Genomic DNA, 19,921 nt, shown 5'->3' on the forward strand with positions numbered 1-19,921 from the left:
ATTCACCCACCGAACAGTTACTGAGTACCTCCACTGTGCCAGGTACCTACTGTTCCAGGTTCTGAGGACACATTATGAACAAAACATGGCAAAGTCCCTGCCCCATGGAGCTTACATTCAAACGGGGGAGACCGAACACTTAAGTACATGACACCAAGGTGTTTGAAGCAGCTGAGAGACATCCTGCCTGAAATCTGTTTGCTGCCTCTCCTCATTTGTGGATACTGACGACATCAAGGGGGAGGCCACGAATGGACCAGCACAATTTCACCAGTCCTCCCTCTACTATCTCACAGTTGGGTGAACTCAAGGGAGTCCTTCAACCAATCTGGGTCTCAGTTTCCTCATCTATAAAATGGGGAGAGGCTGGATTAAGTGATTTTTTTAAGAGAAGCGGAACTTTTAGGCTTTTATTTTTCATAGTGTTGAGAGCATTTTGCACAAAATCAAAAACCAGTCTTGACTGTCATACAGTTTAAAAAATATGTAAAAGTAAACTATAAGGAATCCTTAGGTAGTCCACATCCACTCAACATTTTAAATGTCAATCTAAACTTCATAAATAGCAAATGCCTTATTTACAGCTGCTGTAGAATGAAGTCATTTTATACCACCTCCAGCCATCTGAGAAATTATTTATTCATAAAGCACAGCCCCACCTCATTTGTGAAATGTTCTCTAGTTGTGAAATCCTCTCCTGAGTGTGACACTCTCTCCTACTCACCCAGATTACTGACTTTGTACTCCTGTTTAACATTTTCTTAGCTCCGTGAAAACAGGGATTGGATCCTCACTTTTGAAGAATGACTCCAGTGAGATCTGTCATGGTAATCAATTCATGTGTGATCAATGCACCTACATCATGTTTTATGGGCACAGGCCTTTTGGGAACTCACATCAGATCTTCAGGCTGTAAGAATAATTCTGCTTAGTAATGTAAGAGCTAGGCTGTGCCAAAGGGTATATTACTATTCAAAGAGGAAAAATGGGTTTCTAGAAAAATTCATAGACTAGGACAATGTGAATTAATCAAGATCCTAACCTCTTTGGAAGCCTTGTGGAATGTTAATGCGTATTTAATAATACAATAACACAGGTTAAGTAGCAAGTATTTTGCAATCAATTTTTCTTTAAGAAGGTAACATAGCTGGGAGAGCTGAATGTCAAGGTTAGGCTTCTACTTACTAATTTGGTATGAGTTATGAAGCATCTGGTTCTCTTAAAAGACAAATTGCAATTTTCAAATGGAGAAACTCTAATTTCAATCAATCCAGCAGCTAAAGATGATAGGAAATTTTCCAGGACTATAAGGAATCTTCTTTTCTTGTCTGGATCAGATCCCCATGGCTACCTTGGAGGCTTCTGAAGGCTGTGTGCTCTGCCTCTGAGTTTTATCAGCTGCTAAGGAATGAAATATCCTACACCTGTTTTCAGATTTGATCAGGTGGGCCCTATCAAAAGACCATATCTAGTCATTGCCTTTGAAGGCAAAGTAAAATCTCTGCCTCAATAACCAAATTTAATTCCTTCCTATTGTTCTGTGGTGTTAAGATCTATAGTGTCAATATTATCAGAAGAACCTAATGTGGGCTGCTGTGTACATAACATCTACCATGTCCTTTCAGTCACTGAAAAGGGATAAGGACCCCATCCTTGCCTGGCTGAACACTCCTACTTCAGGACCAGATGGGCAGGGGCATTCCCCTGTCCCCTTGAAGAACATGGAAGCAGCATCACAACATCTTCTAGGAATAAACAATGTCTCAAACTGTGTGTGTATGTACTAGGAAGTGAGGGCAGGTCCAGCAGTCATCGCTGCATAATGGGGGGCAGAGAAGAACAAGGAGGTTTCAACAATTTCTGGCAACCTAGATCACAGGCACAGGTAAATTCTTGTTAGAAAAGGAAGAGCACTGTGATGTACACCATGGAATTTGTTGTTGAGCATATGCTATCAATAAGAATACAGTCCCTTTTTCACAAGGATAAGCAGGAGGAGTTAGAAAGCCCACCTGATGTTCAGCGTCCTTCGATCAGTAGGACCGCAGCCCTGTCCAGCCAATCCAGAGGGTCCCTGGGGCAGATCCCAGGGTATACCAGGCTGGCTGCGGCTGTGAGGATCTCCCTAAAGTCACAGTGTGCAGTGTACTTTTCAAGGTGGAAGTCCTTGAGCTGCAAATGAATATCTCCCTTAAGTCCAAACCTCTGTGGGCACTATGGCTTCTTTGGTTCCAACAGAAGGCAGGAGGCTTTCTTCAGACAGGAAATAAAAGGGGAATTGCACTAAGAACCCACGGATCTTTTTCAGTTCTTCCTCAGCTCTAATGGGATCTTCCCTTGCTAAGACGGGCTTGGTTATAAAGTCTCTCAATTGAATTAAATTGTGTACTTCATCATTGGGAAGGCACCGGAACACCTGATTAAAACACAAATAGGAAGAAACGAGGTCGTGAGTTTAAAAGATATCCCCTTTATGGAAAATACACATTCTGACAGACAAAATCTTTGCTTTACGAAACACGTAGTAGTTTTACGCCACAGCACAGGCCTGACTGAAGAGTTGCTTTTCTTATTTGCTACCAAGAGATGACTAGATTTGCTTCCATCAAAAAGAAAAAATCTTAGATAGAGCCTTCTATCTGATCTACACGAGTCACTGACTTCAGGATAAAGTCAAGCTAGTGGTAGGGGAATTCCAGTGATGTTAGTCTGCATTCAGGTTAGGATTTTGGATAATAATTCTCAGAATTTCACTGGAGGTCCTGGTCAAAGAGGAATATTGCAGATTATATTGTCTCTTTTCATTTTTCAAAAATGCTCATATCTGTACCTTTAAAGGTACCAATTGTACACTTATTGTGCTAATTGAAAATGAGCTTCTTATATCACAATAGTTCCCTCCTAAATACTTCAGCATGTATTAAGAATATGAATGTGCCTATATAATCACGATAGCATTTTCACACCTCAGAAAATCAATTCCAAGTCATTTAAGATATGGTCCATATTCAGATTCATCCTGTTGTTCCCAAAATGTTTTTTTTATAGTCGCTGTCCTATACTGCATTCCCCCCCACCACCACCACCATGAGGATCCAAACAAGGCTGTGCTATGCATTTTTAAAATTACATTTTAAAAGACTCCATGCACATGACCTATTTGACTGTGGCCTTGAGTCCTCAGTATGAAATAAGGCTATGTAGACTGTCATGTTTCATTAGGAATGATGAATTTTCCAGCTGGAAGGGACTGCAGCAGTCATGAAGAACAGTAACACACTCTTAACCAATTTCTGCCAGATGGTCAGCAGATCTCAGCTCGAATATTTCTAGGACAGAAACCTGGCTACTTTAAGAAGTAACTTGCTCCCCTGTTGCATAACTCCTACCTCTTGTACATTCTTTATCATAACCGATGGATAGAACTTACCAAAAGATACATTTGGCCTCCCTAACACATGAAGCTTGTTTTAAAACCCCTTTCCAAAATTAGAGCTGCCTAACAGAGAAGTGTTTCGTTATTAGTAAGTTCCATCATAAGGATGGATACCATTTACTATGCTATGTGCTAAATACATTTAAAAGCCTACTCTTTATTTTCATAAGCGCCCTGGTGGATACTCCTCCCAGTTTATAGAAGAAAGGAGAGCTCAGAAAGTGAAATCACTACATACAAAGTTCTGTCACCAGCAGCTGGGTGAGCTGGGTCGAACTCAGGTCTGACTCATTTTTGGATACCATCTGCGTCTTTTCTCTGTCACTAGACACATCCAAAACTTGGGTAAGCACCTTCCAAGGATGCTCCTGATGGGATCCCAGAGTCAGCTGAGAGATCAGAATACCACTAATGGCTCTTCGAAACCATAATCCATGATACTTTTTGACTCTGTTTTTAAGGTCTACAAAGAGGTATTTTATTACAACTTGGAAATGTATTGGTTTTTTTTACACTCATTAAGAATACTCTGTTCCAATAATATGCAACAATAACAATGTGCTTTTGTGATGTGATTCAATTAAAAAAGGGGAGGGGGGATATGCAAACCTCACCTTATCATAAATTGTAGCATTTCGAGCTGCTGTTGCAACCCACACCTCCTTGAAGAATTTGTCACTCACTGGATCCTGAATGTTTTCACTTGGTTCAGAAAGATAGCCAAGGACAACCCTGAAATATAAGTATGCTCCAAAATGAGTTACTGAGATAAAGAAATTTGCTGCAGGTATTGTTTCTAAGGTAATGTAATTTAGGCACTCAACCACAGAAGTCCTTTTTTTTTTTTTTTAAAGAAAATCTGAGGAAGCCATTAAAACTCTGTGTGTGTGTGTATAAAACCTTCCTTGCAAAACAAAACAAAACAAATCGAAACTGTTATGATGCTTGAAAATTTTAACTGTTGGATAGACAGAAACACCTGAATTTAGTTCCAAGAGAGCCCTTGGAATTTCGCCTAAGGGGATGAGACTTGGAGGATAGGGTTAGCATTCAAAGGGTCAGCACCCAGGGGGCACCTGAGTGACTTGGTTGGGCATCTGACTCTTGATTTTGGCTCAGGTAAAGATCTCGGGGTCCTGGGATCAAGCCCCGTATTGGGCTCCACGCTCAGTGGAGAGTCCCCTTGGGGGTTCTTTTTTGTCTCTCCTCCTCTCTCTCTCTCAAATAAATAAATCTTTTAAAATACACACACACACACACACACACACACACACACAACCCCATGTACCAGCAAAAGTGCCAAGTCCTTTCCAAGAACTGTCTCAACAAAGTTATGAATAAGCAACTATTATTATGTCCATTTTACAAATAAGGGAACTAAGGCACAGAGAGGGTAAGTAACTTGTTCAAGGTCACCCAGCTGGTAAGCTATAGATCTGTGACTCCAGACCATTTGACTCCCAAACCTATGCTCTTAACCAGAATGAAATATCCCTTTCTCTTCCCTTCCTCTTTCCCTCCCTCCCTTCCTTCTCTTGGGCCAAGAACTATGCCAAACTCTAGGGCACAGAAACAAATACAAAAGACATGGAGCTTCTTTGGGTAAATTAAATGGGTAAGGTCAATAATGAATAAATCATCATCCTTAAAAAGAATGAAGTAGTGTGATAAATACTGGGTGTGCTTTAAAAGTATGGGAGCCTTCCCCTCCACCCTTCTGGTTAGCCTGACCCCACTTATCTTTCAGCATTCAGTGTAAGGCTTCCCCTTGATTCATGGCTCCCCCTTCTCCCAGCTCCCATTTTTCTCTGTCAGGCCTCAGAGATTTGTACATTTTTCTTTTGCTCCCCCACTGAACCTCACATTTGCTTTATCAGAACACCTGCAATACTTCATGCACTTTTTGTTTTTTAACAGGTTTATGTCCCACAGCTAGCTGGTTAGTTCTTTAAGAGAACATGACCTAGCTACTCATATCCCCGAAGTGCCTGGCAAAAAAGAAGGCACATAACTAGATGTTGTCCTATTTGATCATATATAAACAGTGGACTGGAAACAAATTCTTAAGCAAAGCAAGATAAATTTTGGAGGTCGCATCTGAAAATGGTAAAAATCCCTGTACTCATGGAAGGCCTTGGAGTAAAAAAAACATTTCTACCTCAATCCTGTGGGGTACATGGTACACGATTCCCATTTTGTAGATGGGAAGCTAAAATTTGGAGACCTACTACTAACAAAGCTAGATTTCAAATGGGACCTAAAGCCCTTTCTCACATGCCTGATAGGTTCAAAGAAGATCAAAAAGTCTTATGTTGCATTGAAGATAGAAGTGAGGAACTAGGTCTTAGAAGGGCTTCGTCTTTTACACTGAGAGAAGGTGGGACATATTACAGACTCTGGAATGATAGGATCTGACTTTACATTCGAAAATATGGCTGCTATATTGAGAACAGAATGTAAGGCAAGGGCTATAACAGCAAGACCACTTAGGAGCTCCTGCAGTAATCTGAGTGAGAGATGATGGGGCTTGGGTAGTGGAGAGGAAGGTGTGGAGCCAACAGGTTGTACTGACAGAGCAGGTATATGATGTGAAAAGAAGTGAGGCATCAAGGATAACAACGGGGGTGTGGGTGTGAGCAACTAGAAGAATGTGGGTGCCACTGACTGACATGGGGAATTCTTCTGGTAGTGCCAGTTTGTGGGAAAAGACCAGTAATTCAGTGTTGAACCCGTTGAGACTTCCATTAAACATTCACAGGGTAATGCAAAGTAGGCAGCTGGAGAAATGAATCTCGAGTTGGGGAGAGTATAAATCTCCAGTTGGCTGGAGTATAAATCTGAGAATTGTTTTATATATGTATTCATAAAGCCATGGACTTTACCTGGTTTACCAAAGGAGTGAGTTTAGACAGAAAAGAGGACCTGGTGAGCTTTAGTGGGAGGGAAAAGAAGGAACAGCAAATGAGCCTGAAGAAATGCAAGGGTGTTGTATCTTGGAACCACACTAAGTTTGCCAAGGAGAACTGTGTCAAATTCAAATGAGAATTGACCACTGAATCCAACAGTGTGGAAATCCTTCTGCTGTTACCCTCTCTGTATTTAAATAAATGTGGATTGACATCATTGTTCTTAATGGTTGCAAAATTTCCCATCATGTGAATTTCTTTAACCAAGTATTTTATTATGACCTTTTGGATGGTTTCCAGTTTTTCATTATTCTGAACAGTTTTACAATGAACATAATTTATTCATCATGCATAATACTTTGTGAATTTATAGGACTCTTTTACTAGGAAAAATTTTAGAATTAAATTTTACTTCAAGAAAGGCTGTTCCAACACAGACGCCGTGACCATGCCTGTTCTCTCCAGTCATCCCCAACATGATTAATTCCTGAAAAAGCTCAGCCATTTTTACAAGGATAAAAGGACATTTCATTTTAGTTTTAGTCTGCACTTTTCCCACTATCTAAAGATTCTTTAAAATAAATGGATTTGGCACCATGGGCTCACTTAGGATTTTTTAGAGCTTTATAACCTCAAAATTTTATTTCCACTTCAAATAATGTCTCCTTCAGACTATCGAAGAATAACTTTTAAAATGGATTTAAGGGGAAAAAAATGGATTTAAAAAATGGTGTTTGCACACAGATGCTGGCTGCTTAAGACCCAAAGCAAAATCTGCAGCAAATCTGACGGACAGTGCAAGTCATGACAATGCATCAATTATAATAATACCTTTGATGGGGATCAAGTCTAACAGCTGAAAACTTGGCAAAAACAGTTCTGTGACTTTGCTTTTAACTTCAAAACAAGAGGTGACACAATGTGTCCAAGTTATCGGTTAAGAGCTTGTTTGTAGAATAAGTATTTAAATAAGTCTATAAGAGCTAATTTTTAGTAATAAATTATTTTCCCTGTCAGTTTTCTGTTAAAATGCATAGTAAAGTGAAATTCTCTGGATATTCTTTTGAGAACTAAGGTGAGGGAGAACACGTCTGATTTAATGTAGGCGCTTATAATGGGAATTATTTAATGGTTTATTTTTTATGCATCGGTGGAACAGGAGGACAACTGCAGAAAATAGTTCTTGTTCTTTCCATTCCTCATGTCTATTGCTTGACACGATTCTGAGCTGTACTTGGGTGGATAATGGTTTCTGTGATGGTTACATCCATACAGTTGGATAATTTTCCAGGACTTAATGAACTGTTCGGCACATAGTTGCGACATTCAGTGCAGTACCCTGATGTTGACTCTATTTAGAATTGATTTCACATTGAAATGTGTCTATTTCTAGTCAGAAATAACCCAGATGGAAAATGGATTGAAGCTGCTTTTTTTTTAGTGAGAAAATGGCTGTGTTCTAGGCCCCAATATTATCTTTTAAGAACATTCCTTAATAAAAATAGCATGAGGTTTTTTTGTGGTGCTTTTTCTAATATATTAGTTGTGTTTTCCATTGGGGCAAAGTGAAAAATGATTGTTCATTAACAAATGCCTTTTTAAGACAGTTTGAAAATATATCCACTTATTTATTTATTTATTTATCTTAAATATTTTATTTTTAAGTAATCTCCACAGCCAACATGGGGCTTGAACTCTCAACCCTGAGATCAAGAGTCAGCTCCACTGGTTGAGCCAGCCAGGAGTCCCTATATCCACTTTTTTGTATCAGTGAAAAACCTGTCTATCAGTGAGGTATTAGTTAAAGGAATTACAGCATATTCACATGATATAATACAATGCAGCCATTAAATGTTATGGAAGAATACTTGATGACACAGAAGTATGTAACATTATTTAAATAAGAACTTCCTAGGATTGCAAGATTCTAATTATGTTTTAAAAAAGAAATACGGTATAGTAATATATATGTGCCGAACAAAGGGGAATGATGTATGCAACATTTTTTAAATAATGAAGAACTTTCTAGAACTGCAAGATCCTAAAAAAGAAATACAGTATAGTAATATATATGTGCCGAACAAAGGGGGAACGATAGACAGCAAATGTTAAAGCTGCTAACTCTGGGCAGTGGGACTACAGATGAATTTAATTTTCTTATTGCTTAACTGTATTTGCCAAATTTTCTACCACAGAAATCGGTTGTAATCAGAACCACCTACACCTTTATAATTATTATACATTTAGAGTTATAAAGAAGCTCACCACTTTAACGAGAATACTTAAGTTCTCACAAAACCGAGAAGACTGGTTTATACAAAGAAATACTTGCTTCCTCATAGATGCTGCAGTAGGCAATGGGTGGGCTGATTAACAGGGTACTAATTTTAATCTCCTCCCCGCTAAATGAAACAAATTAACACCAGAAGCTAATTGAAATATCAGTGGTTTGAAAAAAAAATCTTACTGGCAAAACAATTAGTAACAATGGCAATAAACACAGCCATAAGAACTGTGAGGAAGTATTGACAGTCAGATTTTGAGGGATGGATTTGCCGAGCTCCTGGGGCAGAGAGAGCAGAATGACTCCCTCTCTGGAACCGAAGGAACTGAAGCTTATCTTGCTTCTCAAGAACCGGAGCCTGGGCTGCTGGACAGGAGGAAAATGGCGGCCAGCATTTGCAGGGAGCCTGGTACTCAGGGTGTGCCTGTCTGCCAGTGAACCCATGTCTAAGTGCCACCATTCACACCACAGGGTTAAAACAACAGCTCCTTTCCCCAAATAGCTTAAAGCTTCATCAGGGCCACTGGCTGCATCTCGCTGTGGAGATTTTCCACAAGGAAAAACCCATCTCTGGCTGATGCAGCTCTAGAATCATGGACTGAGGGGATCACTGCAAGGGCCTCGCTATAGGGGAGTGCTCAGGATATTCCATGGACCATGAGTGAAGTGACAGGATCAGGGGTTCTAGAAGGATCCGTCTGACTACTGAGATTAGATTACAGGGTCTGGGGTGGGGCCAGTTCGAGCCTGGCCCTAGAAGGTTCTCAGAAACATTAAGAGAATGAGAGACTCATTTAGGGTCCCCCAGCCCTTGCTGCTCTGCCCAGTGTTCTCTCAGCTTGAGCACAGAACAGTGTAGAATTCATATCTTGTTGCAGAAGATCAAGAATCTTCTGTGTCTGGGGCTGCAGTTCCCAAACTTCACCATCAGCAGTCACTGGCACCCTTCTTTAATACTCTCTATTATATCCTTATATTATTGGGACTACTATAATTTTAAAAAATGGACTCTAAAAAACTTAAACAGGTGGGTGCCTGGGTGGCTCAGTTTGTTAGGCAACTGCTTTCAGCTCAGGTCATGATTCTGGAGTCCCAGGATCAAGTCCCGCACTAGGCTTCCAGCTCCATGGGGAGTCTGCTTCTCCCTCTGACCTTCTCCCCTCTCATGCATGCTCTCTCACGGTCTCTCTCTCAAATAAATAAAATCTTTAAAAAACCCAAAATCTTAAATAGGGGTGACCGAGTGGCTCAGTTGGTTAAGCACCCAACACTTGGTTTTGGCTCAGGCTTGTTCTGGGGTTGTGGGATAGAGCCCCCAGTCAGGCTCCATGCTCTGTGTCGAGTCTGCTTGAGATTCTCTCTCCCTCTGCCCCTCCCCGCCATTCACTCTCTCTCTAAAATAAAATCTTTAAAAAAAGAAATTAGATGGGTTGACCTGGCCTGGTCCTAAATCAATGAATAAATTTAAAATGCTATTTTTCTTGATTACACATAAAAATAATAAAAATGATTAAAATAGAAAATATTTACACCCCACATAAAGTCCTTTTGCACACTACTGGTGATTCACATCTCCTACTCTGGGAGATGCTGTTTTAGACAAGAAGGACCTGGGGATGACATTTGTGTTCAGGGCAGGAGGCGGGATGGGGTTCCAGCGCCCACCACAGTGAAACAACGTAAGAGGGCCACAGCTCTGGGGGGCCCACCTGAAGCATTGCAGCCGAAGTCCCTGGGCGAAGCGGCCAGCCTGGTACTCTTCTCCATCCATCACCGAAGGGACTGTCTCTGTGTCCTGCACGATGACAGCCATTTCACTGTCACGCTTCCCCAGCATGCTTCGGTCATTTATGTTGGCAGAGCCTATAATGGGAAACAGTGACGTAGAAGAACCTTCTCGGCAAAGAGAAGTGTTGGCTGCCTTCCCTGCTCAATTCTTCCTTCCTAAGAAAATCTTAATTTTGTTCAGGTTATCAAGAAATGCTGAGTTTTGGAAAGGGGAGGCCCGCCGTAACCCAGGCATAAGTCTTGATCAGTCTAAGCCAGCTATAGTAATTTTGTGATTTTTACCCATGACTGGCTTAGGAATGGGCACTTGACATCATTGTAGCCAGTGTGACATGAAGAAGAGTATGATGGGGGCTTCTGAGAAAGTCTATGTCTTTATAAACAGACACCAGACTGGGATGCTGTCTCTTAAAGCCTTTTGATATTTTGGGTTGGATGTTGGATGAGGACGTGATTCCAGGAGCTGCTGTAGCCATTTTGTAACCACTAGGGGACAAGCAGACAAGTGGAGGATGGCAGAGCAGAAAGAAGAAAAACCCTGGGTCTTCGAGTCACTGAACTAGCCAACTTTTTTACATACCTGCTGGTATGTGAAATAATATAATTTTCCTTATTGTCTCACATACCTCTAGCTGAATTTTCCATCTGGTAGCTCAAAGGCTTCTAACTGATGTAATCATTATGCACACACACAAAAAAGACACACCAGTTCAATTTCGTCAGCTTTTAGACTTACTCTTCTGGAGTCTCTGGTAACTTAACCCGTAGCCATGTAATTACGAATGTCAAAGCCCCAGAGCAGCTTCCCAATCAAGAGTCCGCTCTCAAATACAGATTAGCAGTGGCTTTGGTTTTTACGTTCTCTTGCCTCCCTTGTGTGGCATGCCAACTGCTTCTATATCAACTTTTTTCCATTCTATTTTTAAATCCAAATGAGCTGAGAATGTTGACTTTCACATGTGAAGGGCAAGTATTTTAATATTAGTTCAACCTGGGCTTTCTCCATTCCTCTGCATGTATTCGGAAACCCCAGCACGTTTTTCTGCATTCACCTTTTGGATTAGTGCTTTTGAATCCTTGAGGTGTCCTATAAACTACAGAAGGAACCTGCCTCTTTTTTCTTCTTCTTCCCCTTATCACACATTCCACAGCTTCTGCAGGCATGGAGCGGAAGGGTTGGACTGAACAGGAGCCAGAGGAGACCCTCTGGGCTTGGGACCGTCAGGGTGTAAGGTGATAGTATAGCCTTCCCCTGAGCCCAAATGGCAGCAAGTTGTACATGAGGAAAAGCTGGCCCTTCCTAAGGAGGTCTTATTGCCATTTGCCACAATACTGTCCTATATTTTAAATGCAAATCTATGAGAACTATGGATGTGAATGGTGCCCCCAGTGACGATGACTGACAGAGAAAGGGTGGAGCACCTCACAGAAATTTGGGAGCACTACCAGAGCTCTGTAAGGGGGGAACGATTGACATACTTTGTCTTGTTAGCAATAGATTGTCTTTTATACATGCACTTAAGTTTTGATGATGCTGTAAAACTTGTAGCCATATCTTTGGGCTTCAGAGTTGGCCCAGCATTAATTTGGACAAAGTCATTTAATCTTTCTCACCTTTAGTTTGATCTTTAATTAACTGAGATCACAAGATAGATCTTTTTAAAAAAGCAGGGAGTTTTTTGTTTTTTGTTTTTTTTTAAGATTTTACTTATTTGACAGAGAGGGCACAAGCCAGGAGATCGGCAGAGACAGACTCGCCACTGAGCAGGGAGCCTGACGTTGGGCTTCATCCCACCTTCTTACTCCCGCTCAGCAATACCCACTCTGATGTTTCTGGTTTTAAATGGAAAAGCCCTTGAGCTCTGTAGGGCAGAGGCAGTGTTTCATTCAATTTTTGTATCTCCCCTTTATGGATTAATGAACACTGAAAAAAACTAGTTCACTTCGTCAACAGGATAGGCTCAAATTCTACTTAAGGATAGCCTTATTTTACTTAGGAAAGCAAACAAAATGTTAGTCTGGTTAAGTGCCAATATTAAGATAGATTAGAAAAGTGGACTTGGTCACAGATTTCATGACTAGCAGGGGCACTCAGGGCAAGAGATAATTAAACCTCCACACAAAAGAGATCTTTAGTGCGAGAAAGCAAGTATTTCCTTGTGAGGAGAAAAGAAAAATAGTTATTTTGCTTCTGTTAGTTATTCAATAATTCTGGCATACATTTGCCATGTTAGAAAATTTAACCATAGGTTACCTTAACCTCTTTGAACACCTGTAAAATATTTTCAACCTAACGTCTCAAACTCCTCTCTGAGAATTTGAAATATTGTTCTCAGTGTTATGAATTTAAGTAGGGCTGATGTGTGAAAGGACCAGCAAACCTGCTTCTCTTAGAGTTTCCCTTGAGATACAAAGAACAAAAGTATCTTTGGATTTTTTCCACGGGGACATCTGTTTTGTCCGTGGAGAAGGAGAAAAAGAAATCTATCCCCTAACAACTAGCAAGTAAAACCTCTCCATATTCCCAAGGCCACTTCGGTTTCAAGAAAATGGATAAGAATTATGTACAAGATTGATCAATTATTGGGACGCCTGGTGGCTCAGTTGGTTGAGCCGCTGCCTTCAGCTCAGGTCATGATCCCTGGGTCCTGGGATCGAGTCCTGCATCGGGATCCTTGCTCGGCAGGGAGCCTGCTTCTCCCTCCGCCTCTGCCTGCCGCTCTGCCTGCTTGTGTGTGCTCTCTCTGACAAATAAATAAATAAATAAAATCTTTAAAAGATTGATCAATTATTGCTAGCCTAAATAAATTGTAGCCTTTGAAAATTTAGAGAACTTTCTAGAAAATTAGTCAGTTAAAAAACTCAACCTATTTAATCATTAGCTCTTTTACTGCAAACTACTCTGCATTTATACTTTATTTAAAGTAAAGCAGGCTGAAAGTCAAAATGACCTTTAAAAGGAAAATATTTACATCTGTCAATATTTACTTCAAGAGTTCTGAAATCTTACTGGAAATCAACTAAATTTGTTTTTCCATTTCAGCAAACATCAGTATTTTTTCTTTCCTACTGTCACTGCCAAACTTAATATGAAAAGTTTCTGAGATTGGCTTCTGAAGAACAAGGCCAGAGTAGCTTTGGGGAAATAAGAGAAACTGTGTTTACTGGGGGACTAGGAGAGTAAATTAATCCCTAAAGAACTTTGATCCCTATAGAGCAAGAGATAGAAGACACATATTTTTCTAAATGCCCTATGTATTAAAAGAGTGTGTCTGGGGCACCTGGGTGGCTCAGTGGGTTAAGCCTCTGCCTTCGGCTCAGGTCATGATCTCGGGGTCCTGGGATCGAGTCCCACATCAGGCTCTCTGCTCGGCAGGGAGACTGCTTCCTCCTCTCTCTCTCTCTCTCTCTCTGCTTGCCTCTCTGCCTACCTGTGATCTCTCTCTGTCAAATAAATAAAATCTTTAAAAAAAAAAAATAGTGTGTCTGTGTGTGTGTGTGTGTGTGTGTCTGTGTGTGTCCACGCATATATATGTATCACCACACCATGGTCTATTTATTTTCTGGCTTTGGAATTGCTTTCTCTTTCTTTTCAAATCATGTTCCAGATAAGACAATCTCATTACTCCTAGATATGAGCTTTTTTTTTTTTTTTCCTCAGTGGAGGATAGAAATGGAAATGGCATATTTACTGCCAAAAAATTTCAAGACACTCTACAACTTTTAGTTTCTCATAGAATAGGGAAGATAAGGAAGTATCTAATTATAGTTGAGAAACTGCACTTTACTTTTTCTGGGAATTTAATTTTTTTAAGTTTCTATTTAAATTATACTTACTTAATATACAATGTAATATTAGTTTCAGGTATACAATGTAGTGATTCAGCACTTCATATAATACCCCATGCTCATCACAAGTACACTCCTTAATCCTCATCACCTATTTCCCCCATCCCCCCAAACCCTTCCCTCTGGTAACCATCAGTTTGTTCTCAATGGTTAGGAGTCTGTTTCTTGGTTTCCCTCTTTTTCCCTTTGCTTGTTTTGTTTCTTAAATTCCACATATGAATGAAATCAGATGGTATTTGTCTTTCTCTGACTTACTTATTTCACTTAGCGTCATACTATCTCCATCCAAGTCTTTGCAAGTGGCAAGACTTCATTCTTTTTCACAGCTGAGTAATATTCCATTGTGTATTTATATACCACATCTTCTTTATCCATTTATCAGCCAATAGACACTTGGACTGCTCATTTTTCTCTCCCCATGTTTCCCCCTTGAGCTCCCAAAATCGAGGTACTCCAATTTATAAAAGGGGGTAATAATGAATTAATGAGAACAGGCTGATTACTGTCTGCAGGGCTAACCCACTGCTCTTTGGCTACTGTAATTTGCACAATGGCCATTTAATTGCTCCGTGCCTCTGTTTCTTCATAGATAAAAACAGGGATGAGAAAGGACTTAAGTGGAAAATACTGCTTCAGAAATATTTTAGATGTCATGTTACAGTCCCTCTGAACTATAAAGTAATTTTGGGAGAAAGAGAAAGGATTTTTGCATGAAGTAAGTCAACTAGCAAGCCACACAATTATAGACCATGTACTTACCAATAATAACGGTGTTGTCATCAGCAATTAGCAACTTGCTATGGACATAGATGAGCTCAGTGACGAGGTTGCCTTCAAGCTCTGCATGTGTTCTAAGGCCACAGAATGATATGTAATTTATCCACTGATTGCCAACTATAAAATAAAAAAAGAAAGTACTAACATTCAATGACCAAGTTCATTCAAGGGACATTAAATTTTACTGTTTCTTAAAACAAATATACTACTTAAACAGGTGGTTAAGAATAGATGGTGTGGTGTAGTGTGTGTGTGTGTGTGTGTGTGTGTGTGTGTGTAATTTCAGAACTCACCCAGGATCTGTTTTTGCTATCAGAAGAATCTTTTACTATTAATATGGATGGACATTAAAAAAAAAGTACTATAGTGCTTTCTATAAATTACCTTTTCCAAGGCAATCAAAAAATATATCCAATATGAACAATTTATTTAAATGATTTGGCAAGTAACTACTGAAGAGTGATAATTAAAGCAGAGCCAGAGTGGATGACCCAAGAATTCAGTGTGACATTTGCACTGATCTTGGTTGACACCTGCTGCAGTTTAAATCAGATGTAAAAATAATGCCCACATGACTTGATGTAGAAATAGTGTAGCCTATTCAGTGCATAGCAGCAGTTAAATTTTATAGACTTTGGGTAAATACAAATGTTGGCAATTAAATAACACTCCTTCTACATCAGTAACATCAGGAAATGAAAGAATCCTAACTACATTTGACTTTGAAGAATCTGCCTCAGAGCAAGCGGTAGCAGGTTTGTACTTTAAAATGCTGCCCCATCATCACATGAGGGCCATTCGTGTGATAAGAAGAAATGAATTCCATACCAAGCCAACCCCTGACCATTATCCTGGCATGAATGTTAGTCACACAATTTTATGGTCTCTCTCTCTCACATAGCAGTTGTCCTGGATAAGGAAAGTCTTATACTAAGAATAAATGGAGTGGAACCAAACCATCACAAGTTCTAATAGAAACAGAATGTAATTTTTTTTTTCTTTAAGAGAATCTGAAGCATACTAATAGAAACAATGGCAGTTCATGTTCTGTTTACTGAAGTTTCCATGTATTACTGATGCTTTCTATTATTCTGTTGATGTTACTCAGTGTTTCTATTAAATCTGGGTATCTTGGAAAGAAATTCATTCATAGGTTATATATAGAGATTCCTCCGTTTACAGGTAAACTTTCCCTTATACATGTAAATAATATCGTAGCTGTTTGCCAAGAGTCAATATGTTGGTGTACTAGTACATCATGTGTAAGAGATGCATTTCTAAGAAGTTTCATGTAAATAAGATTTTTGTACATCAGTTTCTTCCCCATTTGTTAATGTTATATTGGAAAGATGTTTCATCGAAAGCATCAACTTCTCTTTAAAACTTCTCTGATCCAGGAGAAAGAGGTATTTCCTCTTTTAAGCCCATCATACCCATGAAATTCCTGGAAAATACTTCTAACATAACATTTAATATATTATTTTACAAATATTCATTTACTCCTCCATTTCTCCTACTGTTATCGAGGTCTTACACATTTTGTATCCCCATCCTCGCATAATGCTAGAAGTTGAGTAAATGAGTGAATTGATGAATAGGTAGTCAGGTGACAGCTATTATTGGTTTTTCTGTAACATCAATTTTTCTGCAGCTGTCTCATGATTTAAAATTTTGAGATATAAAGCAGATTTTTAAAGGAATCATGGAGTGAATTCTTGGCTAAAGTAAGTAATTTTTTGCAGTAACTTCCCATAAAAAATTCACATAGAACAATATGGTAGCCCAGTGGTTCTCAGTGTGAGTAAGGACTGCCTCTCTGAGGACCTGTTAGAAATAAAATCTGGAAACCCTCCCCAGAGGTTCTGTTTCAGCAGAAATCTTTAATTCAGTAAATGCCCGAGGGGATATCATTCTTTGAATGACACTGTTGTAGAGCTTTGGTATTTATAGTTTTAAGAGTAGTGGCACACTTTCAGGAAATAATACACCATGACAATCTGAGATGCATTCCAGTGTGTAAGTCTGCTCAATATGAGGACATCCATTAATATAAAACATGATATTGATCAATCTAGAGGGAAAAATCTTATGATTGTTGTAATAGATGCTTTTGAAAAGCTTTTGACACAATTCAGCACCCATTCTGGATAAGAAAAGGATGAATACTTTTTTTTTTTTTAAAGATTTTATTTATTTATTTGACAGAGATCACAGGTAGGCAGAGAGGCAGGCAGAGAGAGAGGGGGGAAGCAGGCTCCCTGCTGAGCAGAGAGCCCAATGCGGGGCTCGATCCCAGCACCCTGGGATCATGACCTGAGCCGAAGGCAGAGGCTTTAACCCACTGAGCCACCCAGGCGCCCCGATGAATACTTTAATATGCTTAAAAATATATAATATATACATTACACATATGTTATATGTCTGTGTGTGTAGAGTATCTTCAGTACTGTTTAACGTTGCCTTGGAGGTATCAGCCAACTCATTTAGACAAGAAAAATCACATAAGGAAAACCAGTTCCATTTCCAGATAATATGATCGTATCCTTGGGGAATCAAAGATAAAACTATCTCATAATAGGATGTGAATTAGCATACAGAAATCAATAGCCTTCATACACATAAGCAATAACCATTCAGAGGTTAAAATCAGACAAAACGTTATTTATGATGGCAGCAAAAAAGTAAAACACGGATAAACAATAAACTTACCAATAGATGTGTGAAAATTTTATGAAGGAAAAAAACGCCATCAAAAGACACGAGAAGAGACTTGAACAAATGAAAAGACATCCCTTGTTCTGGGATAGAATGATTCAACATCAAAAAGATGCCAACTTTCTGCATGTTAATTTATAAATTTAATCTCAATGAAATACTACCATGTTTTTGTGGAGTTAGAAAACTTGACATTATAGCTCATGTGGAAAAAAAACCATCCAAGAATGGCTATGAAAAAAAACTGGAAAAGATAAGCACTGAGGAGGGCATTAGCTCTATCTGATATTAACACATACTACAAATGCCGTATAATTAGAACAGTGCTGCACCAGCACATAAACAGACAACTAAACTACTGAATAGTATAGAAAGCCAAGAAAGAGACCCAGGCACATACAAAAATTTTGCATATGATAAAAGTAGCATCTCAAATGACAATGACTTTCACATAAAGGCCCTAGGACTTTTAAATAAAAGATGCTAGTATCATTGAATAGCTATTTGAAAAATTACATGCATATCTCATACCAATCAAAGGAATAAACTCCAAATGAACCAGAGAACAGAATGCAAGCATATGAAATGACACAAGTGTTAGAAGAGAAAACAGAGTAAATTAAACCCGAATATTAGGAAGGCTTTAACTATCGATAGGCAATAAAAGAAAAATATCAATAACTGTGCCTATATTTTAAAGAAACACATGACACAAAGCACCACACACACAAAAAGAGACAAACAACAAAGTGGGAGAAAGCATTTGCAGTGTATGTCACAGGTAAAGAGCTTAGAGTCCAAACCTATAAAGAAATCTCAAAATCTTGATAAAAAGAATGGGCAGAAGACATAAATGGACAATTCACACACACGAAAAGATATTTGAAAGATATTCTTTCTCACTCATAACAGAAATGCAAAACTACACTGAGAAACCATTTCTTACCTACGGTGCCAGCAAAAAAATAACATTCTGTCAGTGAGACTGGGTTGAAGCAGGCTCTCTCATACACTGATCATGAGAAACCAAATTGGTACAAATTCTCGGGGTGGGGGAGGAGTTTGGCAATATCTAGCAAAAAGTATATTTTAAAAATTATTTTTTTTTATCATGATAAAGTGCACTCCTTTATCCCCTTCACGGATTTCCTGCATCTCCCCCCCACCTCCCCTCTGGTAACCATCAGTTTGTTCTCAATAGTTAAGAGTCTGTTTCTTGGTTTGTCTCTCTCTTTTTTCCCTTTGCTTGTTTGCTTTGTTTCTTAAATTCCACATATGAGTGAAATCATATGGTATTTTTCTCTGACTGACTTATTTCGCTTAGCATTAGCAATCCCACCCTAGAAATTTACCCTATACACTTCCAACAAATAAGAATATATATGCACAAGGTTATTCATTGCATAACTGTAACCGAAAAATACTGAAAATATTTCAAACACCCATATAGAGGGGAATGATTGAACTGAGTATGGCAAATCTCTACATGGAAGACCATGCAGATGTAAAAAAGGAATGAAGAGCTCTATGAATGGATAGATGAGAAATATCATATACATATATCTGTAAGAATAATCTAGAAACTGGCTACCAATAGTGGATGTGATGGAATAGATTAGAAAAAATGGGTGCGGAGGAAACTGACAAAAGGTTTAGAACTGACACTTACTGATATATGCCATTTTTACCATTCTGACTATTGGAAGTATACTGCACACACTTCAAAAAATTTGAGAAAGATATAGAAAAAAGCCCCTCAAAAATGGAATACAAATGGAAGGAACTGAACCCAACTATATTTCAAATTAGTAACATAATCCAAGTAAATTTTGAACACTGACTTTTGCGTATATACCCTTAGGGTAAAGACAAAGAGAACTGTAAACAAATACTGAATTCTAGTGAGTAGATGTGTTTTTCAGAATGGTATGGGCCCGCAATTCTAAAACTATTTTCTGTATATTCTAGGATTGAGGAAATAAATGCATATATTATAGATATTAGGAGGTGAGAAAAAGGAGTCATAAAAACAGAGAGAGGACTAGAAGGAGTTCTGTGGTGTGGGATTGGAACTAGAAGCATTAATACAGAGGCAGACAGATGGGTAAATAGATGTATCAATGGGTGATAGGTAATGTGGGCTAGGCCTTAAAGCAGTAATATCCC

At 39.0% G+C, this 19,921-nt stretch overlaps 1 protein-coding gene across 7 annotated transcripts in view; it reads right to left on the reverse strand.

Moving 5' to 3' along the window:
* Positions 1-379: 379 nt before the first annotated feature.
* PLD1 (phospholipase D1) overlaps positions 380-19,921 on the reverse strand; it is a 196,042-nt gene continuing 176,500 nt past the window's right edge. For all 7 annotated transcript variants that reach the window (XM_047730574.1, XM_047730575.1, XM_047730562.1 and 4 more), the window contains 4 exons: positions 15,023-15,157; positions 10,336-10,489; positions 4,051-4,168; positions 380-2,416 (listed from right to left, as the gene is read on the reverse strand). In XM_047730574.1, the coding sequence (XP_047586530.1) occupies positions 2,192-2,416; positions 4,051-4,168; positions 10,336-10,489; positions 15,023-15,157 (632 nt within the window). In that variant the 3' untranslated portion in view covers positions 380-2,191. The remainder of the gene's footprint in view (positions 2,417-4,050; positions 4,169-10,335; positions 10,490-15,022; positions 15,158-19,921) is intronic.

The sequence above is a fragment of the Lutra lutra genome, chromosome 1 (assembly GCF_902655055.1).
Source record: "Lutra lutra chromosome 1, mLutLut1.2, whole genome shotgun sequence".
Classification (NCBI taxonomy): Eukaryota; Metazoa; Chordata; class Mammalia; order Carnivora; family Mustelidae; genus Lutra; species Lutra lutra.